Raw genomic sequence first — 26,902 nt, forward strand, 5'->3', positions numbered from 1 at the left:
ACATAGATATATCATTGGTACTTATCTAGTAAATACAAATAACACGTTAAGTTAATAAGTATACAATAAATAGTATAAAATATACATTTTAGAATAGCTATATAACTCCGTCATTGTAGGTTTATGCAAACAAACTAAAATTTGTTATTAATAAATGTAGCTTTTAATACATATATATAATGATTAATTTTCGTATTGCTTTCTCTTTAAGAATGGCAACGCACATTAAAATATTCTAACAAATTTACTTTTCGCAACAGTATTATATATCTTTTTGGTAAAGTGATTGTATGCAAATTTTTCAGGTAAGTTAATATTTATGCTTGATATAATATAATATTAAATTCGGTTCGTATTTTGCTGTTGTTTTTGTTGTTGCTTAATCATAATATAATACAAATCTAAAGTGATTAAATTAGATCTTAATACCTGCTTATGTGTTAGAAAATGGCATTCAATGCTGACATAAGCAGATAGGTTTTAAATTTTCAATACAATATACTTATTTATATCACTTTGTAGTTATGAGAAACATGATAGAAAATCCCAAAACTAAACTATCAAGTACTTCTTTCGGTGCTACTTTGGTAGACGGTTGCACGGATTTTGGCGATTTTTTGGCGATTTTCCTTTGGCGAGTAATACAACTTATGGTAAACCCATTGCTGGATAAGTTATTTATGGTAACCGATACTTTGTTGTCATTTTATTTAAAAAATAATGCTTTTTATTGTGCATAAATTCCGTGTTTAAAATATTATTATTGGCTTTTAAATATTAAAAATCAATTTAATTTTGCATTTTTATTTGAAATAAAAATTTTATTGTTTATCATATTTTATGAAATTTTATGTTGTGGATGATGTAATCAATGACGTCACCTTACTTTAAAAGTAATTCGTTTTAATATGTATAAATTTAATCTAATGCTTTAAACATTATTTATGGCTCTTAAATATTAAAATACAATTTAATTTTGCATTTTTTTAAAAAATGATTTTATTATGTATGAATTTTTAAATAATTTTAATTCTAGCCGTGATGTAATAAGCTCTCTGATTGGTTATAGAATATTTGTGCATTAACGAGCTGTAATCAGCTCCCTGATTGGTTACTGACAATTTGTGCATTTCCGCGCCGTTTTAAAATTTAATTTATATCTTCGAATTCCTTCAAAGATGTTATCTAAATTATGATTCTGATTTTTTATTGTGGTACTTATCAGTAAACAACAGGTTAAACACTCAAAAAAATGTAAGTACATATTTTTCTTTTATTTCATAATTGTATACTTCAATTTTTGTTAAAAAAATTAATACACTATTTTCAGAAATTGCTGAGATAATTATTGTCCATATGTTTTAATGTTAATTATATTCTATATAACGTATTTTAAAGTATTTGAATTTAATAATATTCTAATTCTTTTAAATGTTGGTATGATGGTTTTTAATTCGATATTCAATTTCAGTAATATTTTAATCTAATTAAACGTTGGCCCAATGTTTTTATAGCGGTGTTTTTATTCTCTTCTTTGCTATATGAAAGTAATAATAACCTTACTTTAGTATTTTATACTCATAGTAAATGTATTTATTTACACTTGCCTGGCATTCCAAAAAAAACGACATTTTCAACAAAATTTAATCCATTACTTTTAACGATATTTATTTATTTATTTTTTAAGTTTCGAATACTTTACCATGCGTAAAAACAGAGTTTTTCAAGATGGCTGACGTTTGTAAAAATCGCGCCAACAATTCGGCCAGCGTAAATCGCCAAAAATCCGTGCAACCGTCTACCAAAGTAGCACCCTTCTTTCTCTCTCAGCCCTTCGGCTTCTATGCATATACTCAAAAATAAAATCAATTCTTTTTTCAAACTTTATTTCATACGTCATACTATTTTTAGATTTGTATTTTTTGGTACTTTTCCGTTATGCTCCTGCTACGCATTTTGTTGGCTAATTTGTTATGTAAACAATTTCGAGTTATAAGAAAAATTTATAGATGACAAATACTCACACCTCGTGGCCGAAAGATCATCACCTGCCGCTCGACAAAAAGCGTGGCAGGTGCGTAACGGAAGAGAATGCTATACTTATGCAGGAAAAATGCGGAATACAATTGAAAATTTAATTAATTAAAATTTATTTAACTATTCATCTATATCTGGGCACCAATCCATTTACCTATTCTCTTCTTCGTGTATTCATTTCTTTCAAATTCGTTAGTTTGCTCTTTCGAGTTTTGTGTTTTACGACAATAGATTTGAAAATTTGTAATTTACCGAGCAATGAACAAGCAGCAATTATATTCTTTCAAGATAAAGTTCTTATCTCTAAAGAAAGACTGTGTTCAAATAAGCATCCAATGAAAGTCAGTTATTTTCTAAATGGTTCTGCTATATCTTCAGGCATACAGAGAAGAAGAACTTCTGAAAAGGAACGTGAAGCATCCCGTTTCTCACTAGTCTATGATTTATTTATCTTTGATGTCTCGTCCTAAAACTAAGATCGGTATTAGTGACAAAATCTTCGAAATCGAGGAAAGTTTTTCATAAGAAGGAAAGATAACTTAGGTCGCATATTACTTCCACACTGGGTTTTTGGAGGTTTCTGTCGAGAAACGGGAGAATGCTTCCTTGTCCTGCTTCAGATTGCTCTGCTAAGATTTAATGGACGCTATAGAGAATAATATAGCAGTTGGAAAAACGATACTCTCGGATTGCTGCAAAGATTACAAATCACACGAATTGAAAGCTACAGTATATTATCACTTCACAGTGATTCATTCGCTTAATTTTATTGACCCAGTAATAGATTGTCATACCGAATGTATCGAACGTTTTTCAAGAAGCGCTAAATGGCAGAGCAAATGCCCAAGAGTCATTATCCATCAACATTTTCTTTCCTACTTAGCAGAATCCATGTGATGCTGTCTACATCTGAAGGCTAAAAATGTTTTCTGCCATACTAGCGAATACTTATAAATTTATGTCTTCCCTTTAGTACCCACGTTCATTTCAGTTTATGTTTTTTAGTAATTAAGAATAAAAAAAGTCTCTATAATAATAAATAAATGCTATTTGTAATAACAAATTGCTATCTATAAACTATTTTATAAATAGGAATTGTTCACAATTAAAATACCCGCCAAAATGCGTGGCAGGCGCATAGAGGTAAAGTATCATTTTTCCAGGTACAGCTGTAATTTTTATGTTTTGTATTACAGCATTCACATATGACCCGGAATAGTGGAACAACTGAAATAGCGTAGTATTTTTACATTATTACGTGTTTATTACATAACAGTGGTGTTATCGTTGCATAATTTTTCTGCGTATAATTTAACCATTATTTAAAAATTCAGTTTAATCTAAAAGTCATATATCAGGTTGTTCAAGTGCAGCCGCCCATATAAGCTAGTGGTAAGTGACGCTGACTGCCGTACCAAAACACTCGTATTCGAATCCCGTAGCAGATATAGACATTTGTAAGCGTATAATATCTGCGCGGAAAGGGAACCCTCAAAATGCATGGCGAGCCGAAAGTCCTATCAAAAGGTTAGTGGTAGGGGAAGTAACGCCCTTCGGGATATTCTATCTCGGAGTTCCACAGCTGGGATAGAAGCTTACGAGTTAGCTGGTATTGGTACTAGGTGCAGGGCGGTCATAAAAACTCTACCCCGATATATGTAGCCCTAGCAGCCTATCAACTCAATCAATAGAAAGGAAATTTCAAATACTGTTATTTGAAGAAATGCGCTCGAGATTGTGATGACTTAAAACAAAAAATCTCTTACAGTTAAAATTAAAAAATTTCGAAATTTTCAAATGGCAACACCCACTTTTTTTCTCCTGTGCGAACTGATCAGCGCATCGAGAAACTATAAACAGTGCTGAAAGGATACACGTATGGCAAAAATTGCAGATGTAAAACATTTGCGAAGAAGAGATTATAAAAGGCCGATTACAACCCAAACGAAGAGCTTGTTTTAAATCATTACAGTCTCAAGCGCATACCTTTAAATAACAATATCTGAAATTTTATTTCTATTGGTTGAGCAGAAGGCCGCTGGGGGCTCATATATCGAGAAAGTTTTTATATGAATATCCTATACTTTTACCTCAGTCACAGATGGTACTAAAGAAGCGCTGGTCTAAATTCTACCTGCCTGTACCTGCAGCACATGACATTCATTTAATTGTATTATAATGTTATTAATAATGAAAGTTTAATAAATGCCAGTCAACAGTATACATTATTTTGTCAGGTCAAAAATATAACTAAAAGCAGCTTTTTAATTTACACCAAATCATATATGTAATAGCTTTCTGCACTTTTTTAAATAATATTTTAAACTTTACCTTTTATACATATATTTTTAGTATTTATATATACACATATAACAAATACGAGTTTTAGAAAAATAAAAGGCAGAAGATTTGAATTTTAGTACATAATTATTAAATTATATATGTGACATTCTGTTCTACAACTTTTCTCTATCTTTCAGACAATTTGAAAATTCCGTCCTTGAGAATCTCTCACGTTTTTCAACGGGATTTTTTTTTTTTTTTTTATCTCGACAAAAGAGTTAAAGTTTTCCATTAGGAAAAATTCGTAATGATTGAAAAAGATGTAAATCAGTGGGCGTGAGGTCTGTTGAATATGATAGAAGCAGTAGTATGGTTTGTGTGTAGCTAAAATAACACTTTTTAAAGTATTCAGAAGTTAATAAGGAATGCTTACGATAACTTTCCTCTTAATTATCATATAATTTTTCATTATATTTTTCTCCAGCTGCGGAAATGCCCCTTCACTAACTGTTCTTCGCCTGACTGTTTGATTGGCCTTAGCAGATATTACGGAATATTTGCAAAATACTCCATCTTTAATCAATGAATAAGCCAGACAAGAGTATTCAAATAATTATGCGTACTTAAACATTTTATTTACACTTTTATTTCCAAATGAAAGCCTTGAAAACATATACTTTGCGATTGGAGTATTCAAATAATTATGCGTACTTAAACATTTTATTTACACTTTTATTTCCAAATGAAAGCCTTGAAAACATATACTTTGCGATTGGAGCCTAAGTATTTTTAAGATAATCAAGTTTTTCTTCGTCAGTTAATTTGTGATTTGCAAAACTTGATGCATCATATTTTAGATCCTGAAGAGGGATTTTAATTTCACTTATATGTCAAGCTTTCAAAGTCGGATATTTCGGATGAACTTCACTTTTAGTTTGCTATTATGTCTTAGCACTCTAGAATTGTCCTCTTCATGGCTTAGTATGCAATACTTTTTTGCTTGCATTTCATTTTTCAGTTAAGTTTCGTGACAATTCTAAAAATAATTTAAGAGAATATATTATCTCCTCTTACTCATTTTGAAATTTGTAGATCGACTCAGATTCCCTGGTTGTGCAACTCTGTTTGGGTGCCCTATCATAAAATTAATAATAATTAATATTAATGATGCGTGCTACTCATCGCTCACGTTTAAGGATAGACTAAGCTTAGTAGCCGATAAGAACAGTGACATTTTCTCTTCAGCAGCACGTGAGATGAGAGAAGTGGAAGCATAGCTGTAGTAGCGGGGCTTGGTGTCATAAGAGAACTTAAGGATCTGTTTAATTTTTAATTTTAAAGGGCTATTTTGGCGACTGAGGCAGATCTCATCTTCAGTTTGAGACTCGACTCAGAGATTAGAAACAGGCCATTAGCTGGCTGTCCATGGTCCTCAAATATACTTTAAACCTGAATCATTTGATTTGAGACACCCCATTCCTGTCTGGAGCGTGATTTTAACAACTTATGAATAATAATCCACGTTCTTACCCAGGTTCAACCATCTCCTAACATTCATAAGCTTGACAACTACAATACATGTTTCTCCATTGTTTAGCGAATAATAAAGATAAGCATTTCAGTAATAAGCACTTTATCAATTTTTGATACAAGAAAAATTTTGACATATAGCGCTTTGAATTCTCCAAGTACGATATTATACATTCCTCCCCCCCCCCAGCGTTTTGAAAACTGTTTTGTCTCCTCTTTAGAGAACATGCTGATTGGTTTTGTATCCATTCTCTGTGAAAAAGTGTTTTGAAACATTGAGAACAATAACGGAGATTTCACAGGTCTTTCATTTTTCTATATATGGTTCATTACATTATTTTCCGTACTCTTTGCGAAGCCTGATTAAAATTTGAGAGTTTGGTAAACTACTTAAAAATAGTCCTTTGTTTCACGGAAGGAGGCAATTCCTGCTTCCTTTTGTCACTGTCATAGCAGCCACACACGACTAACAAGATCCAAATCTCACTACAGTGTTGGTAAAATACGGAGGCCGGTATATATGTTGTTGTTGTTGCTTATGCTCTATTGTCTGACATAGTCAGCCCAAGCCCACGAAATTCCTCGTGATAAGGAGTGCTAGATTACGCCTGCCATTGGCAACAATCTGCACTGTCAACTGGCTCAGTTCCGTCCCTAATTTTGACGGAGAGCACCCCGGGGGACGGGTCCGAGGGTCTCCCACCCCTCGTTCCCTACCACTAGCTTCTCGAGAGGACTCTCGGCTCGCCGCATATTTAGAGTGCCCCCATGCCGCACGGACTCTATACATTTACAAACACCCATGCCATCTCCGGAATTCGAACGGCAGTCAGCGACCCTCACTATACCGGTTGGGCTGCTGGCCGGAATATCTTAAGACATTTACTGTGTCGCGCGAACCACAGCAGGAAAAATCTAACATCTAACACACAATTTCATTTCATTGTTCTAATAAAAAAACTGAAAGACTTTTTTTTCTACATTTTGGCATGCTGTATATTTGACATAAACGAAAGTAGTTTCCTCTCAAGCAATAATTTAAGTAAATTTCTTAATGATTCAAGTAAAATTCTAATTTAATATTTTTTGCAGAGAAATATGAGTCGGTCAGATGAAATCGAAGATAAATGTATACAACAAAAACTATTAAAGCTACAGAATGACATGCAGGAAATCGAAAAGAAGATGCGACGTATAGGTGAGCTTGTATTTTTTAGTATAAAATTTGTGTAAAATATGGTATATCGAGCACAAAATACGATAAAGTATGGCACTGTTAACATCCAAAGTAAACCAACTTATTTCTCTAGAATTCTGTTTTACAAGATTTAAAATGTTTTAAAATTATTACGAGTTTTATACTGCCATATTTGGTAGTCATATAAGACGGCAGAAGGAGGTATTATTTTATATATGGCCACCTTGTTGTCCTATGAATACACTACTGCTTCTTCCAAGTAGGTCTCTTATAATGATGCAATATTTTCGGTCTTTTGCATCAGGTTTGTCGATGTGCTGTTTGTGGTGAGGCCGGAATATGAAGTAGAACTGAAATTCCTGAATTCAGATATCCAGCTTATTTCTTAATCAAATATATGGAAGACATGTACTTAAAAATATATTTTAGATCTTCCAGGTTAAAATATTACTGCCCGTCCTCCTGTGGGGAAGATTTCTAACAACAGAATGTATTTTGCAGAATTTTAAGATAAATTCACAAAGACTTGAACTGAAAAAAAAAATAATAATAATAATAATAATAATAATAACCAAAATTTCTTGCCATATTAAAAGTATAAAATTTATTCAAGGCATTTTAACTAACTTTTTTAAAATAATACTTGTATTAGTAAAATAGTAGTCGCATTAATAAAATATTCATACCTCATCATATCAAAATTTCATCTGAAATACTCATACATATATATATAATTCGTATAACATTTTTAACAATTTACATTCAAGTTACCTTAAAACAATTTTTCGGGATTAAACTTCTTACCTCTGGGTTCACTCTTTTTAGATACTTCTACTAAAATTAATATTAGGAGATAATGTAATCAATATTTCTTTAGTATATATATTTATAATATAATAGATTTTGTGGTTAGACGCGGGCGGTTGAATCCGTTATGAACAGCGAGAATTTTGATGTAGAATGCTAAAACGCCGATCCACAATGAATAAGAAATTTGGCAGTCAAGGTATATTTAATTCATTTTTTATTTCAGTAAATATGTTGCGGCCACAATAAAGTTGGCACATTAATTGTGCCTATTCCAAGAAGTATACATTTTAGATAAATTTGCAGTAAGAAAGAAGGAGCAGACAGACTGAAGTGTAACTAGGTCAAAGCATAGAAAGCAAGTGCCTTATGTTCAGGGTGAAATCTTAATTCAGACTGAGTTAGTTTTGGTTCTGAGTGCGTTTAAATTGCATAGCTAAATTACATAAATATGTAAAAGATTTAAATTAACAGTTTTAATTCCTTCTGTGTTCTAAAAATAGTAACCTCTATTTGCACTGCGTCATTTCGAAACTAGTCTATGTCATATGATTCTTACGTAATTCTGATGATGTAAGGGAAACTAAAACAGCCGATAGTAATTTTACAACAATATTAATGTTAGAAAAAATATCTATATCTATACATATATAATATACACCAAAGTGACTAAGCGTTCTAGCAAAATAATGCTCACATATATATAAAAAAACACGCAATAGGGTACTTAACTACACTGCTGGCCATTAAAATTGCAACACCATGAAGGAAAGCAAATACAAAAAAGATAGTTATTGTACTAAACAGTATGCCGTGAAGACAAAATGATTCAATTTGTAAGCAGTTTGGGAGTTTATAAGGTGCGAAATTAGAAATTAGTAGAAACAGCTGCCACCTCTGTCAGCTAAAACGGCCCTTACCCGGTTAGACATGGAGTCGAACTGCGCTTGGATGAGAGAAACGGGCAACTCATTCCATGCTGCTTCAAGTCTATGCCATACTTCATCAACCGTAGTAACTGAAGAGTGATGGCAGATCAGTCTTTCAGCAACCCATGACCAGATGTTTCCAATGGGTGACAGATCTGGCGACCGTGCAGGCCAGGGCAGCAATCGAATACCCTGCGTATCGAGGAAGATCAGAACAGAACGTGCAGCATGTTGTCTTCCATTATCTTGTTGGAAGATGGCGTTTGGCAGGCCACGAAGATAGGGCAATCACTGGACGTAAGATGTCCAAAATATACCGAACTGCGTTCAAATTACCGTCGATCCGAACTAGAAATGTGCGTGTCCTGCATCCAATGGCTGCGCAAACCATTACACCACGTGCAGGACCCCTATACTAATATTGAATGCAAGCAGGCGATGTGGGGTCTCCTCGAAGCCTCCAGATACGTATACGACCATCAGAATACTGTACGCAGAACCGGGACTCGTCTAAAAAGGTGAAATTGTGCCACTCCAGTATCCAGCTTTGTCGTTCGACGCACCAGAGTCGCCGTCTCTCTCTATGCTGCATTTTCAAGGGAAGACGAAGTAATGGTAGCCGTGCTGGTAATCCACGTTGCTGCAAACGTCGACGCATCATCCGAGCGGATAGTGGGCGTGCTGCAAACATGCCTATTTTCTGACTAATGGTCCATGATGTGGTTGTACGGTTTAATAGGGCTGACCCCATAATATATCTGTTCTCTCGGGCGTTAGTCATGGGAGGTCGTTGAGATTCTGCATGCCGTTCAGTATGACCCTCAGCAACCCATTGATTCCATATTCGCATGAGAGTGGTTGGATGTCGACTAGTGAGACGGACGATAGAATGCAACGATTAACCACACTCTCTATAGGCAACGATGCTGCCTCTATTGCATTCCGACACTTATTGGTAAGCATTTCTTCTCATTATTCTAGAGATAACACAATTTTCTGGGCAAACACCAACCTTACAAAGCGCTTTCCGAATTAGAAATCCACTACACAACTTTTCTTTTATGCAGTGCTTCAGATATCGTTTCTCCCTCCTGCATCGTCTAAATGTGCTGAAATACTAATCATTTGCATAACCCAACTTCTTCTTCCTTTCATGTAATTTTGACGTTCGTCAGGTTATTCCTGCCTGGTGTTGCAATTTTAATGGCCAGCAGTGTATTATAGGGAACAAAGCCAAACACTGCAAAACGTAGGCACCACCCCCAAATTCTGGCTTATACCGATTGCTCCAATATTATAAATAAGTGATAGTTTTTACAAAAATTGTGACTTATGCTAGCTGCCGATATTACAAATAGGTAGCGCTATTTTGCAATATCGCAAACTTGTTAAGAGCAGTTAGTTTAAAATTTAGCGACCAATTTATTCATGTTATACTGTTAGCTAGATTTTTCAACAGTTTTGCTGTATTCAAATGTTGAAAGAGAGCTTTCACCACTTAAAAGTAAACCATCGACTAACTTCATGGAATCATAGAGGAATAGCGAATCAGCACTTGCACTCATATCTCACTGTACTTTTGTGGTGGGCAGTTGCAGGCAGTAATAGTTTTAATAAAATTTTACCGGCAATAGTTGAGTTATGGCCGCAACGTATTACAGTGTTATTTTATTAAGTAAAATTGAAAGAAACTTCACTTTAATTGAAATTTTTATCAATTGTGTTTCTAATGAATTTATGGTATCACAAAATACCGCCAATATTCGTATTGGAGACAACTCAGAAAAATTGTCACAAACCCATGGTCCCTATAACGGATAAGATCCACAAAAATGTCAAAATGACAATTCAATGAAACCAGGGGCCTCATTAAATTATCTTACTCTAGAATTTCGGAGCTGCGAAAAAATGGATTGCACAAGTGCAGGGGAGTATTCTGTAAACAATGAATAGCATAATTTTTGCAGAGCGGTCCAGAATGTTATTTTGTTTGGAGATGTGTGTGTACTACAACCTGCTGCTTACCATCGCAGATGTATTTTACAGTATTGGAATATTTGGACTTATGTGGTTACGACGAAATTTAGACCTCTGATAAAGGTTCATCTAACTATAAATATTATTCTATAATACTATTCTTGCATGCATTTGTATACTTGAGCGGCATTTGTATGCTTAATTGCTCTATATTGTGAATTTGTATACTTGCGTGGCTGTTTGACCTGATTTCTGGAAGAATTCATACCAGTCGGAAGGAACGTAGGGCGTAAATAGAATAACTCAGTAGAATAGTATATGCGCATGTTAAAATGTACCTGTTATAGACGGTTGTAGACATGCCAGGGGACTTAATGAATTTGACCTGAACAAACATCATACTATTTAGAAACCAACACAGTATATAAAGTCTGCTGGGTGCATGGAATTTGTAGATTCATGAAGGTTTCTCCATACAAAGATCTTTCCATCTGCCTGAAACCGTTGGAAACGCAACTAAACTGAGTAGGCTTCTCGCTTTAAATTTTGAAATTCTTGGTGTTTGATTTACAAAACACAAGCGATGTGTTATAGTTCTCTGTAGTCTATTTCTCAGGTGCAGGTCTATTTCTCGGTTGGATTTTGGCTTCTAAAGTCCAAATAATAAGGAAAACATTCCATAAGTTACATGCTAATGTTTATTAAGGCACCAGAATTGAATTCATATATTATTTGAAACAATGTTGTGCATATATCTTTTGAAACAATTCTTGACAGTTAATTTGACTCACCAGTGGCTGAGGGGTCAAAGCGCTGAAAATTGGTAGTTCTGATCGCTGAATTCAAATCTCGGTGAAAGAGCTGGCCGTCTGTCAGGTTTCGCGACTTTCCCATACGTAACATAAATATGAGCCAGTTTCTCTTAAAAAGGCCTCTGTGAAGGCATTCTTACCTTAGGCAAATAGCCCTCTCATGCTTTTCTTCTCTAAAGTCTTATATTTCTAAAATTTTGCATACTCTCCTTTTCTGTTGTCTTTCAAAATAGCTTCAGGATACACATCTTTTTTTACGTCAATGAATTTGTCAAATAGCGTTGCATAATCACGTTCCAATACAGCTAGTTTTGTAATAACTGCTGTCTCTACATGCCAGGGAATTTCCACAAATAATACAGACTTCTTAATTCATGTTTTACCGCAGTCTAAGAAATCCCAAGGGTCAGCAGACAGAGTAATGCTGTTCTTTCAAGACTTTATCTTTCTTCAAGGACAAACCTTACTGTTTCCAATACTCAGGACAGTGACTTATCTTAACTATCCGCTCAGTGACGTCAATTCTCATAAAAGGGAAAGAAGCCTTGATAGAGAGCAGGATGTCTATATTACTACGCTAGTTGATCTTCATCGAGAAGAGCAAAACATTCAGTATAATAACCTTGAGTAATCTAATCCAGTCTTTGCCAGATGATATTGATCCTGATCATCAATATTTTTTTCATGGCCTATATTTGTCACAAGTTCAAAATTCTATTTGAAGTTCTGGCAGTCATGTTACATTTTTGAAACAGGCCTACCAGCGGCCTAATTGCTGAACGCTGGTAATTCGTCCTGGGTTCGATTCCAAGCGAACGGGCTGCCTGCATGGGCATTTTCATGTTTTTTTGCATGTGTAACGTAGATATAAACCAGCATTTACCTAGAAAATCCTCCACGAAGACATACCTCCTTCAGGCAGATTGCTTTCGCATGCTTTGCCGTAATCAAATAAACCAAACCAAATATCTTAAAAAGGTCATACGCGAGAATCCAAACTTCGCGTCTACCTCTAAAACTGTCTCACGGAAGATGACGTCTAAATTACATCAAAAAAATTACATATTTTTCGAACAAAGATTCCGTAATATAGCAAATGAGATACCAGTAACGTACCAGCAGAAATTAATTTTGAAATTCGTAATTTTTTTCTTGCCCATAACTTTTATTCCAGAATCAAAAACTTATGCAGAAATTGTAATAATAAATTATGATTCAAATTCTGTAGATCACTTTAAATGGCTTCGGAATTTTTGTATCCTTTGATATAGCAAATACAATAATGGCCTTCATCAACAGTCTAAGCAATTTACTTTGATCCTGCTTCTGGTAAAGTTTTATTATTCCCTCTATCCCAATTACTCTAAAACTACTAAGGCATTCAAAATTGCATAGTATAATAAAACCTGTAACGTTCGCATCTAGTACTAAAAATTCGATTTACGATTATCTGATAAATATATAACGCTAATATTTACGATTAGCGTGAGAGATTAGTGAGATATGTGCATAATTAATTTGATAAAATTTATGATTCTATGATATGAGTTTTGAAAATCATTATTTAGTATGGTGGTTACATGACGGTAATTTTATACTCACGTATCAATTCAAATTTCATGAATGAGTATAATAGCCTGCATATTTCTTTTCTAGAAGCATCACGGCTATAAACAATAGAAAAAAAAATAAAGGAGAGAAATATCCTCGTTTATTTTTATTTACTTAAATAAAGGTAAATCCTATCAGAGCTTCTAAATTGTATAAGAATTTCAGTATATCTATTTTTTCCCCTGTTCCATTTTAAATGCAAATTATTAGTAGAGAGGTAATTTATTTTATACATTTTCTTGCAATATATATAGCATATTTTTTAATGCTACAGACATAGAACAGAAGGCTGACATGGAAGAGAATAACCTGAAAATTAAGAAAAACAATCTTGAGATAAAGCAGTTGAAAATAGAAATTGAGCAGCTAGAAGTTCGTATGGAAAGAAGCAAGGCAGTGAGTTAGACACTTTTTTATTCAATTTGCCAAGAAACATCATTGATTTTTTTTAATATTCTTTTTTTTCATCATTTCTTAAGAGTTGTACGATTTACTTTAATTACTGCTTTAATTCGTATGTTAATATCTATCTTATAATTTTATTGTAACGCCTACTTCACCAGAATATGTAACTGAGAGAAGTTTTATATAGAACTGGATTGGATAATTTAGATTACAGCGAAGCACTTGAAGGATATCTGCCTAAGGAAAGGACGCCTTCGTATAATACTTTTTAGGGAACTAACTTGTATCCATTTTACACATGAAGAAAACCACGAAAATGCCCATGCAGACAGTCTGTTTGCCGAAACTTGAACTCGAGACGAACTACCAGAGTTTAAAGAATTTTCTCGCTCAGCCTCTAGTTGGCTGAGTTTTAAATAGGAGCAAGAAGTCTAATCTTTAAAAATGAGGCTTGGCAACATCAACTGGCCGTAGCGAAATTTTTTTGTATAGCGACGCTGGCTGCAGTAACTTAAAATACTTTCCGTAACTTAAAATACTGGCTAGGCGGAAGTTCTCTCGAGCGGTTTGGTGGTTGAGGAAAAGAGGTGGGTTTTGTTTGGGTAATTTCATTAAGGCATAGTACTTGAGGGCTAACTGACTAAGAGAAGGGTCCTTCATAGAAGACTTTCTAAGAGAAACTGGCTTGTATATACGTTACACAGGGGGAAAACCAGCAAAACGCCCACGCCGCCAGCCTTTTCGACAGGATTTGAACCCGGACCGAACTACCAGTATTCAGCGACTTTATTGCTCGGCCGCTGTTCGGCTGAAAAGATGTGGGAGATGTTGTTTTCTGTCAAATTTGGGACGGAGTTTTTTGGTTAGTGCGATGGGGCTCTACTCCTAAAACCTCCTGCAAGTTTTGCTCTTCTCAACCAAGGTCAACCACTGTAGTAATGTTAGCATCCTTGACACGTAAAGCTTCGTTTCTGTTAGTGCGGTAAGGATGCGTTGCATGCGTATCAGCCAACGAATTGACTTTGATTGATACCTGTGATGCAGTGAGTCACTGTCTCCAGCGTTGGAAAGAGAAAGGTTTGACCTTGAAAGAGTATAACCTTGTCTGTCTACTGACCTTGGACAGGACAAAACAAGAAATGGGAGGAATACTAGGAATTTTCTTTAGCGATGCACGGCACAAGATGATTACAGACACTTTGCATAACACAGCCAAGGAAAAGTTAAGATTTGCGCTTCCATTTTCCTCCCCGATTCGTTCTTTCAGCTCATCCACACTTCGCCCTCTGGTTGCAAAACCTTCAAGTGTCTTCAAAGGCAGAAGTCTGGGGCACTTAAGCTCTTTTCACACAATGATTTTTCTGTCTCAAGAGATATTAGCCGAGCTTCATTGCTAGGCAATCAGTCCTCACAAAACGTCACAAAAACTAAGTTAAAGATATTGCCTAAAAGTTTAAATTTGGCATAAGAACCGACTAATAATCACGAACTGACATTCTTGCCGACAGTTTCACTCAGCTAAACATTTACGCATGCACAGCTTTACCTTTTCTGATTTGCTAAGGTTTAAACCTTGTTTAAATAAGGAACTTAATGACTTTTATGCCTTAAATAACAAAGCCTTAGTCTGAAAGAAGCCTCAGACAGTATCTTCTAAAATGTTAATAGTCTTCGAGACGTATTGAGCTACCAGCAGGCGAGCTGTAAAATCTCTAAACACTGCCAGTTCCGACTTGCGTTCGATTCAAGGGAGAACGGGCTGGCTGCATGGGCATTTTCATGGTTTTCCTCATTTATAAGTTGCATTCGAGCCAGTGTCCATTAAAAAGTCCTCCACGAAGGCATCCCTCCGCAATTTCTCTAGTGTAGCCTTAGTGCTCTTTGCCATAATCACCTAAATCAAACCAAAACAAACACAGAGACAGTATTGACTTAGATTTGGGGTGGAAGGACAAGTTTGCATGCGTGTAAATATACAAGTGTAGCGAAAACGATGGTATAAAATGCTCGGAGTGTTATTGTCTCTATTGCAGAGTATAATATTTGTAAATGTACAAGTGTAGCGAAAACGATGGTATAAAATGCTCGGAGTGTTAGTGTCTCTATTGCAGAGTATATTATTTGTAAATATACAAGTGTAGCGAAAACGATGGTATAAAATGCTCGGAGTGTTACTGTCTCTATTGCAGAATATATTATTTTCAAGATGGATAATCGGAAATGCCTCACCCTGTATAATTTTAAACATCTTCTCATTCTACTGGGCCGATTGACGAAATTCAACTTGCGTTTTTCATGTCTCGAAAGCGCGACTTCGGATATGTATTAGACTTTTATATAGCCTTAATTTAATATAGTTGTTTTGACATAAAATCGGGCTTTTTCTGAAATGACATGCCAATATTTTTCAATATTTCGATTCTACGACTCAAATAAAGCCGTGTCAAATTAAGCTGTGTAAAAATCGCACAAGTAGCTTTTTTTAAAATAAACTCTCAAAATTTTAGCTCCTCAATGTTAATTGAATTTGATATATATTTATTAATATCTCTTTTTTATTAAACTTACTTTATTTCTTCTTCCAGAATTTGAAATTTAGGTTTAAATATAATTCGCTCATTTTTTTGTTATTTATTTTAAAAAGTTGTATTTTTAAATATTTTAGTAGATAGAAAAGGTTACTTTGGAGCCACAGGGCGCTGGGGCGCTTGGAGACGGGGATCTGCCGAGGGTTGCTACGTCATCAACCACGCAGCTTAACCCCGGACGTGCTGCATCCTGTTCGTGACGTCATCACGCATTATCAGCTCGGATTATCTTGCTATTGCTAAGTCAGACACATGTTTCATCCTGTTTGTGTTGTAATCTGGTTTCATATACACGTTTATCGATTGACGTAGAACTCCCCGTTGCTCTGATGTCATACTATATCCGCAACCTGATTGCAGCATGCTAGAATTTCTAGTGCATTCTTTTTAGTTCAGCAATCACCGCTAGAGGGCAGTAGTCTCACCCATAGTGCTTTCTGATTGGTGCTCGTGGATCCTGACCAAGGCCTATATAAATGACGCTGGACCCTTTTGTATCATTTCCACAAATCAGAATCAAGACTTCTGATCACGTGACGTTAAATACTCCCATGTATCTCTGCTCATTACCGCCTCTCTACTGCACCGATTCAAGCTCCATGCACCACTCTGTATGCAACTTATTATTTGAATTTTAATAGTTTTCTTACCTTATATTACCCTGCTTTGCCACCTATGTTTCTCTTGCCCATGGGCACGGTGCTTACGCACCTCTATTTTTAAAATTAAATGCTAATGGCTGAGGCCGGATAACTATTGGTTAATACTCTCAGCAGTATACACCAAGTACTAGAATGACGACTTGACTTTGTATCATTTCCACCTGTGTTGCATGCTTCGCTCCTGCTTTAGCCCTTCCTGTTTCAATCAAGACGTGTTATTCGAGGTATGTATTTTATCATAGATTGTGCCTGTATTTATAGATTCTATGTTAATATTTAGTTTATTTTTATTAGATAATAATATTTAGTTTATTTTCAATAGCTGTTAACATTTATTTTTTATTAGATAATTAACACGTACTTTTCTATCGAATATTGTTTATTTCATGCATGGTTTTATAATTTCTTCTTTATTTTTGTTTCAAAAGTTTGTTATTTTTGTTTTTCCTAAGGACCATTTTAGTTGAACTCGTTGCGTTTTAATTTAAGTCATTCATTTTCAATACCTCTTTTATATTAATTTTATTCTATATTTTTTCGCTATTATTTATAGATTACATTTATTGAGATTCTAGCAAAATATGATACCTAAGGTAAATTTTCTTCGTTAAATATTTTTTAACTTACTCTATGTTTTCATGTAAATATTAATCGTATTTCTTAAATTATATGTAGCATGTTTTCTCTTTCCTATTGTAATCCTTCTTAGCTAAATTAATGATACTTCGTGTTTCCACGTGAATTTTATTGCATTTCTGAAATTATATGTAGTATGCTTTCTTTTTCCTAATGTAATTTTTCTTAGTTAAATTAACAATAATTTGTGTTTTTATGTCAATATTATAGCTTTGATTAAACTGATAATTTATATGTTGCATTAACAATCAAATACATTTTTATTTTTCATTAGTTTGGTTTCTTTTTATTATTGTAAGTAGGTTTATTTTAAGTTAATATTATTATTTTAACTTTCCCTTTCATTTTTATTTGTTTAATAGTTTTTCATAAACAGTTGAATTTTTTCTTTATTTTTTTTTCTTTCAGATGGAACATACATCTGAGACTATGCTTTTAAATCATGAGGCTACTCAGTCACAAGCCAACGTAAGTATCTTTCTTTTTCAAAAATTGTACGTTCGAGAATTTTTGAGTTATAATACTTATTTTTGGTACTTTTATATTTTTAGATGGATTCTGAATATGTTTTTGAACATGAAGACATGCCTTTGGACGATCAAACCATTGCTATTATGGATTTTGGTGATCTTACGCCCTCTCAGTTGGATTCGCCTTTCGCTGACACCCCAGATTTGATTTGCTTGGAGTGTAATAAAACCTTTGCACACCAGAGAAGCTTGACAAGACATATAAAAGTGCGACATTCGGCAGGTAAATACATTTGCTCTATATGCAAAAAGATCTTCCAACGCTCCGATAAACTGAATAATCATATGAAGATTCATGCTAAACCCCAGAAATCCATGCCATCTCACGCAGTGAAACGAGCAGCTCCCCCTGCCACCATGCCTGCCCCTAAACGACCGAGGCAAGAGCGTCCACCCTGCCTTGGTACGTTTGCTACGGAAATCATTTATCCTAGTGAAGACTTACAAGTGTTTTTAGAGTTGTCAAAAACCGAAGTCGCGAGCAAGATTCAAGAAGCTGCCGCACAGCACCAGGGGATTAAATGGTACTTGAATGCTTGTGTGAAGATGATCAAAAAAGTGTCAGAGACCGAGGAGGAGACATGCACCCCTTACTTTCGATCAAAATGCAGCACTACGCTCACAGGAGAAATGCACGATATGCAGACAGCTATTGAAAAGGTAAGAAAGTTGATTTTATTTGAACTTTAATTTATTTAAAAATGTGTGTAAAATTAGTATCACTCATGAAATGTTTTACAAGTGCTGGATTCCTTGGGCAAATTTCTGAAAAATGGCTCAGGATGGGTTTTAGACTCCGTTCAATGCCTGGAGCTCAAGACCGCAGTCTACAAACCCCTGACGGCCTCTTTTTATATACCCCTACCGAAAGCCTTAGCCAGTAAAATGGCTGTTCTCAATATACAGAATGAGGACCACAAATGTCTGGTGTGGAGCGTCTTGGCAGCCCTTCATCCCGTTGAAGATCATAGAGAACATGTATACAGAGTATCTCATTATAAGCCCTATGAAAGAGAAGTCAATGTGGATGGCCTGTCTTTCCCTACCCCCATTCACCAGCTGGACAAGTTCGAGAAAATGAACAACCTGCCGATCAACGTGTTCGGTTGGGAAAACAATGAGGTTTTATCTCTTCGTATCACCAGGAGTCGAAACGGTAATTTAACCTTATTTTGTAAACTTTAATAGACATGTTTTAAGTTTGAAAATTATTTTATGGAATGATATTGTTCTTTTTTAGGTGATCGACATATCAATCTGCTGCTCATTTTCGATGAGGAAAACAGACACTATTGTCCCATTTAAAACATGTCTCGTCTTCTTGCGGGCTTGACGAAAAATTGTCAGGAGAAATTTTATTGGGACTATTGCTTACACAGGTTCAAAAAGAAGGAGACTCTCGACGCGCATGTAGAAGACTGTCGATTCCATGGAGTACAAAAAATTAAAATGCCGGAAAATAAATTGTTAAAATTTGACAAGCCCCAGTTTCAACTACCCATTCCATATATAGTTTATGCTTGATTTCGAATCCATTTTAGTGAAGAAAGATACTTGTCTACCAGATCCTTCGAAGTCATCTACCACCCCTGTAGCCGTCCATCTTCCTTGTGGATACTGTTACGTGATCGTGAGACCAGACGGTTCATTTTATCGGGAATCTCAAGTCTATAGAGGTAAAGACGCTGTCAACCACTTTCTAATAGCTTTACTGGAAGAAGAAAGGGGCATCTTTGAAATTTTGAAAACTGTAGAGCCCATGATTTTCACCCAAGAAAATCAGTGGGCCTATGAATCTGCCTTTGAATGCCATATCTGTGAGAAGCCATTGAATGGAGATAAGGTAAGTATTAAACGAATATTATAACTTCATTCAGTAATATGCATTTATAATAATGGGTTTTAAAACTAATTTTTAATTTTTCTTCCAAGGCGCGGGACCATTGCCATCTTAGGGAGTCTATAGAGGAGCAGCTCATAATGGATGCAACATTAATTTCAAATTTGCAAATTTTCTACCTGTGGTCTTCCATAATCTGAAGGGATATGATTCTCACCTCTTGATGCAAGCGGTGGGAAAATTCAAACACGAAGAGATTAAGTGTATTCCGCAGAATTCAGAAAAATTCATTTCTGTTTCTTTGGGTCGTCTACGCTTCATCGATTCTCTACAATTTCTGAATGCTTCTTTAGACAAGCTGGCGGCTAATTTGGAGCCACAACAATTCCAACTGACAAGAACCTATTTTCTGGAAAAAACAGATCTGATGCTTCGAAAGGTAATCAGAATTTCTATATCATAACATTTTATATATGATAATGTAGTATTACTTTTTTATATAGGTTTTTTTTAATTTCGATTTTTTTAAATTTTTCCCCAGGTGTCTACCCTTATGAGTACCTAGACTCGTTTGAGCGATTTGATAAGCCGCACCTTCTATCTTCTCTGCCTTCTACAGCCATTTAACAGAGAGTGATATCAACGATGAGGATTACCAAAGTGCGAACAGAGTCTAGGAAGATTTCGGATTACGTCATCTAGGAGACTACCACGACCTCTATGTAAAAAGTGATGTTTTGCTTCTGGCGGATATTTTTCAAAACTTCAGACGACTGTGCCTTGATTTTTACAAACTGGATCCGGCACGCGTTTACACAGCACCTGGTTTGGCCTGGCAAGCTGCTCTACGCATGTCCGGTATCAAACTGGAGTTACTCGCCGATCCTGATATGTATCTCTTTATAGAAAAGGGCATTCGAGGTGGCATCTCTATCATTTCACATCGCTTCAGCCAAGCCAATAATAAATATATGGAAAATTATGACCCAACGAAGCCATCATCTTATATTATGTATTTGGATGCCAATAACCTTTATGGGTAAGTATCCTTTCTAAATTACAATAACACTCCGAATAAATACTAATTCAGAAGTTAAACAACAAAAATCAGCGTTAATCTTATCTAATCATTATTTCCTATCTTGTTCATTTGCGGTTTTGCAGCTGAAGATGGTGGTTCGGTAAAACCATCGAAACTAGTCCTATGAAAATTTTGTAAATATAACGCTGATTTTTGTTGTTTGACTTCTGAATTAGTACCCTTTCTAAATGTTTAGATATAATACTTTCTCTATTATTTACTTGTGATATTCATTATTTTTATTCTATCTTTTTAGATGGGCCATGATCCAAGCTTTACCAACCCATGACTTCCGGTGGCATGACGGACCTCTTAACTTCATGGAGATGGCTGACGATGCGGAAGAAGGATGTATCCTTGAAGTTGATCTTGAGTATCCAAGGGAACTTCACGATGATCATTCGGACTATCCTCTTGCTCCCGAACAAGTCGTTGTGACTCCTGATATGTGGTCACCTTACACACGAGACCTGGCAACTAAATTTCAAATCCCATCGAGCAGTTCTACGAAACTGGTGCCAAATCTTCGACCTAAGCATCGGTACGTGATACATTACCGAAATCTGAAGCAATATGTTTCATTGGGGCTTCACGCGAGCAAGATCCATCGAGTGCTGACTTTCAAACAATCTCCTTGGCTTGCAACATACATTGAATTCAACACTAGGCAACGTAAACTGGCTAAATCTTCATTCGAAAAAGATTTATTTAAACTCTTAAATAATTCAGGTTTCAGAAAGACGACGGAAAATCTCAGAAACGTACCTGCATTGATCTGGTTCACCGAGAGAAACGAGCCAAGAAGTTAGTCGCTGCTCCAATATTTCATTCCTTCAAGATCATCACTGACGATCTGGCTGCCATTGAGCGACGGAAAACCAGCTTGGTTCTGAATCGTCCTATCTATGTAGGCTTCAGCATCTTGGATTTATCAAAAACGTTGATGTATCAATTTCATTATGGATACATCAAGAAAACATATGCATCAAAGGTCCGTTTATTATTCACAGACACCGACAGTCTTTGTTACAAAATAGAAACTGATGATATTTTTCAAGGCATGGGCAACAATCTGAACTTATTCGATACCTCAGATTGCCCAGAAAATCATCCCTTCTACAGCCTTACCAATAAAAAGACGATCGGTAAAATGAAAGATGAACTATCTGAACAAATTGCCCAAGAAATTGTTGGGTTCAAGCCAAAAATGTACAGCCTACTGAGTAACTCTACTGAGAAAAAAACTGCTAAGGGTGTATCAAAAACCACCCTTAAAAGACAGATTCGTCATGTGGACTACGTTAACTGTCTTTTACAACAACGCGGCCTTGCCCATGCGCAACGTATTGCTAGCCACAGTCATCAGATAAAGACTGTGGCTTATACGAAAGCTACTTTGTGTCCTTTCGATACGAAACGGTATCTTTTAGACGATGGGATATCGTCCTATGCATACGGACATTATGCCATATAATTTTTAGTTTGAATAATTTTATCTCAAAATTTAGAAGTATTTTATTGTGGAAATTTATGATGTAAATAAGTGTAATGATATGTCTTCAAACTTTAATAAATGTTTATTTAAATATATTATTTCTTGTTTTGTACTTTAAAAAACTAAGTCTTCAGTAAAGAGAGAGTTCTCTTAATCTTTTTAAGAAAATGTGTAACACGTTAGAATATTTTAATCAAGTTACAATAATTAATCTGGCAAGTTAGAAAAATTAATTTTAGTTTTATCAAAAAATGGAAAGTTAGAAAAATTAAAAATCTAATGGAACAGCTATAAATAGAATTGTTTTTCGAATAAGGATTTAGTTAAGATGGAACTGTTGAAATTAAAACATCCTTTCACGATGTTAGCTGCTGGTCCTAGGAAAACATCCTAGGAAATGCTGGTCCTAGGAAACTTTGAAATTAAAACATCCTTTCACGATGTTAGCTGCTGGTCCTAGTGGTAGCGGAAAAACCATGTTTATTAAAAAATTAATGGACCACCAAATGATCACTCCTTTTCCTCCTAGAATTATTTGGTGCTATGGTGCTTATCAAAGTCTTTACGATGAGATGAATCATATTGAATTTTGTGATGGTTTGCCTGAAAACATCCACACTTTATCAAATTCTGTGATTATTATTGATGATCTTATGTCAGAACTCGGAAATGATATAAGATTGACTAAGTTATTTAGGAAAAGGATCTCATCATCTAAATCTTAGTGTTATTTTCATTGTACAAAATTTCTTTCATAAAGGTATTCGGGAAATGTCTTTGAATGCTAATTATTTAGTTCTCTTTAAAAATTGAAGAGACAAGTCTCAAATTATGCATCTGGGAAGGCAGTTATATACGGGAAAGAACAAGTTTTTTCAAGAAGTGTATCAAGACGCTACATCTAAACCTTACAGTTATTTACTGGTTGATCTCAAACCTGAAACATCTTACTCCATGCGTCTGAGAACGGGGCTTTTTCCAAACGATAAATATTACATCTATCAACCTCGCTAGTCATTTGCTGGTGAGCTGTCAACGAGTGAAGATATCTGTGGTGATCGACTTTGAAGGCTTCCAACATTCTTCAGGACAGTTTGTTATTAACGAACTTGCAGCTTTTCCGGTAGGGGACCCAACGTATCGCGGCAGATGGACTTTTCAACCCCCATGTTCCTTTGAAGATTTCAGCAAGAAAACACAACTCACGTTTTCGTGGATATCTCGGAATATACATCATATGGACTGGACATATGGAGAAATGTCATATACAGATTTAAATTTAGTCCTTCAGATGCTGTTTCGTTCATTAAAAAATATATATGTCAAAGGTCTGGAAAAAAAGAAATTTTTTCAAAATCATACCGGAAAAGAAGGGATTAATTTGGATGATGTAAACTGCCCCCGTTTTTGTGACTTACCTCCAAGAAAAATAGTCTGCCTTATTTGCATGTGAAGAACTTTTCACACTGTGCTGTGCAAATAGCCACCGCTTATGCAAACTTCGTAGAAACTTTATAAAAGCCAAACACTTTTTTCTTTCCTGTCATTCGTGTATAAAATGTCGAACTGTTCGCAGCACAAATTAGAGCAATTGAAACTCATCTCGAAAAGTAAATTTTCAAGTGATTTGCTTCGCAAGTGCCCCAATAATGTCATAAAAACTGTGTGTGAGTGAGCCTTAAACTTGCTTCGAGGTCATCTTGCCGTTTCCCCCAAGCGAAAGGCTCAATTAGCGCCTTATAAACGAAGTTTACGAAAACTCGCCAATAAAAAAGTACCTCTTTATAAGAAAAGAAGACTGCTTGTACAAAAAGGGGAAGGTTTTCTAAGTGTTCTCTTACCTGCGGCTATTTCTGTCATTAGTTCTCTTATTCATGGAGTTCAGTAAAGAACTTCTCATCGTACCAGAAGAAAGACGACAAACGGTGGAACATCTTACCAAAGTGGATGAGAAAATGGATCGAATTTTAAAGAAAAAAGACCTTGATGAAAGTGAAAAAGCAGCTTTGTATCTGCAAGTACTCCAGAAATATATTACCTATCAATTACCACCACCCGTTGAAAAAACAGAGAAACCTATGGAAAAGAAAGAAGACACTTTGGTGAAGAAAGAAGAAATTCCTACGAAAGATCCATTTGAGAAAAAAGTTGTGAATGTTGCTCTTTTAAAATACAAGTCTCAAGCAAAAGGCATTTATCATCATGTGAAAAAACATATTTCAAATGGAGGTGAACTCATTTATCGGGATCAAATCGTTCCAGGGACTCATGTTGTGACACTCATCAATCATTTTTTAAGAAATAAGAAAAAACCAGTTATTGGACAAAATGAATTTTATGCTGTGTTAAAAGAATTAGGTTTACCTACTATGTATGATGTTTATAACAAATTAAATGTCATGTATGCTCGAAGAAATGTATGGATTAGATATTAAATAAAACAATGTTAACTTGATATATGTGTTTTTATTGTGTTCTTAGGAATAAGATACTTTTCCGAAATTAAAAATAATTATGAAAGAGAAAAAAAAAAGATAAAAAGATTTTTACTTATAGTTTTTTAAGATGAAAAATTCATTTAGATTGTTTTAGGTCGAAAAAATTTCACTTTAATTTTTGTAGGGAGAAAAATCTTCACTTTTATTTTGTCTATGGGAAAGCTCATGTTAAATTCAAAATGTAAGGGGGAAAAATTTCACTTTAATTTTTGTAGGGAGAAAAATCTCCACTTTTATTTTGTCTATGGGAAAGCTCATGTTAAATTCAAAATGTAAGGGGGAAAAGCTGCACTTTGTTTTTAAAAAGTCGAAAAAAATTCATTTAGATTTTTTTAGGGAGAAAAATCTCCACTTTTATTTTTTAGGTCGAAAAGTGTTATTTGTGTTGTTCTTCATATGAAAACGTTTCGTTGTCATAATATTTAAAACTCAATATGCTTTTATATAAGTTGACAAAATTTATTCAGTCAGAAAAATAAAACACAAAAGAAAAAATACATTTCAAGTATTTTATTGTTTAAAAATCATTCTTACACCATAAGTTTTTTTCACAAATTGATACAGGTTAAAATCACTCATTTTACATAAATTTTCAATAATGGCAAACAATTTACATAATTTTCAATAATGGCAAACATAGATTGGCCTTGGATTCGTTTCAGTACATAATAAATACAGTATGCTCCACATACATTAGAAGTTACACTCTGTAATGGAATATTATTCCATCTTACATTTGAACAGTGAAATCCATAAACATCTGGAGATTGTCCATAAGAATAAAAAAAATTCTAATTCTTCATCTTGAAAAAAGACTACCCAATGCGCTCCGGGTTCTGTGGACTTGTCTGTATTCACAACGATGGCTGATCTTCTAATTAAGGGAGGTGTTTTATCTGCTAGATAAACTCCTCGAAAGACAGCTGCTGCTTCACGAGATAAAATGTCTTGTATAATACGACCATCCATCAGTTAAAGTCAAAAATGATGTTCCTCGATTTATTAATTTCAATCACGTTATCAAATTCTGCAAAGATAATCACACGGTTTGCTCGAGAGATTGGCTGAACTTTAACTCAATCCGTAGATTAGAATGCTTAATGAGATTCATATGCTCTCCATCACAAAGGTCTGGTGATAATTCGAAACCAAATAACACATTACCTTGTAAGTAGTCTTCTCTCGAGATAAAAATGCCTTTATCTTGCTGGGATTTATTGAAAAACAGGCTATGATAAGCTCGAATATAATTGTTGTTATCAAAATTTGGTTCCAGTGGATTGTAAGGCACAGGTTGTCCGTCGACGTACACTCCAATGAAATTCAGGTAATAATGTTTAAACTCAAATGGTGACTTGGCAAAATTTCCGTGAAAAGCGTCATTATCAACACATCCAATTACAATTCTTTGAGGCATCTGACCAACAAAAACATTGTCTTGCATCAAGGACATGCTGTTTTGGGGAATGGAAGAGACTTTACATAATACTTTATTAATAGGATACTTGGCATTACTCTTCTCTAATGCTTTGGCATGACCTAGGATAACTCCAGGGCTCACACGCACTTTTCTCACGAAAAGAGATACATGTTCTAAAACCACTTTATGACCTGCTTTTCCTTGCAAACAAAACTTCAGCTTGCTTCTGATAATAGTTAATTTAACATCCACCATATTTAATAAAAACCTTTCTTGATGAAATAAATCAAAATGAATGCCACCAATCATATCAACAGGTAAAGGTAAAGGTAAAAGTATGGGGGACACCAGCGATGTACCATAGGTCAACTGGTAATGCCTTCCCATACTAACTCTTTGAGAGAAAAAAAAAGGGGGGGGTAATTGCAAGTTTTATAAGAATTTGCATAAACTGAAGCTTTTCAAAAGGTCTAAAGTTTGCCTATTATGGTACATCGTGCAATTCCACAGTACGCCCTGCATCCAGTATTTATTAAAAATAATGGTGTAGGGCATAAGTAGAT

The 26,902-nt window shown here is 34.9% G+C and overlaps 2 protein-coding genes across 2 annotated transcripts in view; both read left to right on the top strand.

The window, feature by feature from the left end:
- The first annotated feature begins 6,940 nt into the window (after window positions 1–6,940).
- The window catches only part of LOC146999168 (uncharacterized), a 31,055-nt gene continuing 11,093 nt past the window's right edge, over window positions 6,941–26,902 (top strand). Inside the window, exons 1-2 of the mRNA XM_085811692.1 lie at window positions 6,941–7,048; window positions 13,459–13,580. Of these exons, the coding sequence (XP_085667818.1) occupies window positions 6,949–7,048; window positions 13,459–13,580 (222 nt within the window). The 5' untranslated portion in view covers window positions 6,941–6,948. The remainder of the gene's footprint in view (window positions 7,049–13,458; window positions 13,581–26,902) is intronic.
- On the top strand, window positions 19,947–22,445 carry LOC118204293 (uncharacterized). The gene is made up of 3 exons (XM_085810924.1): window positions 19,947–20,284; window positions 20,387–20,884; window positions 21,183–22,445. The coding sequence occupies exons 2-3, from the start codon at window positions 20,697–20,699 to the stop codon at window positions 21,733–21,735; spliced, it is 741 nt and encodes a 246-aa protein (XP_085667050.1). The 5' UTR covers window positions 19,947–20,284; window positions 20,387–20,696; the 3' UTR covers window positions 21,736–22,445.

Source organism: Stegodyphus dumicola, chromosome 1, assembly GCF_044657685.1.
Source record: "Stegodyphus dumicola isolate Sdum_Otavi_A_Nest chromosome 1, ASM4465768v1".
Classification (NCBI taxonomy): Eukaryota; Metazoa; Arthropoda; class Arachnida; order Araneae; family Eresidae; genus Stegodyphus; species Stegodyphus dumicola.

What these genes read in the sequence shown, in the direction of transcription:
- LOC118204293 (XM_085810924.1), top strand. Translation starts at nt 20,697, where the DNA reads ATGTCCGGTATCAAACTGGAGTTACTCGCCGATCCTGATATGTATCTC. An exon ending in GATGCCAATAACCTTTATGG is followed by an intron (nt 20,885 to 21,182) that starts GTAAGTATCCTT and finishes CTATCTTTTTAG; the next exon opens with ATGGGCCATGATCCAAGCTT.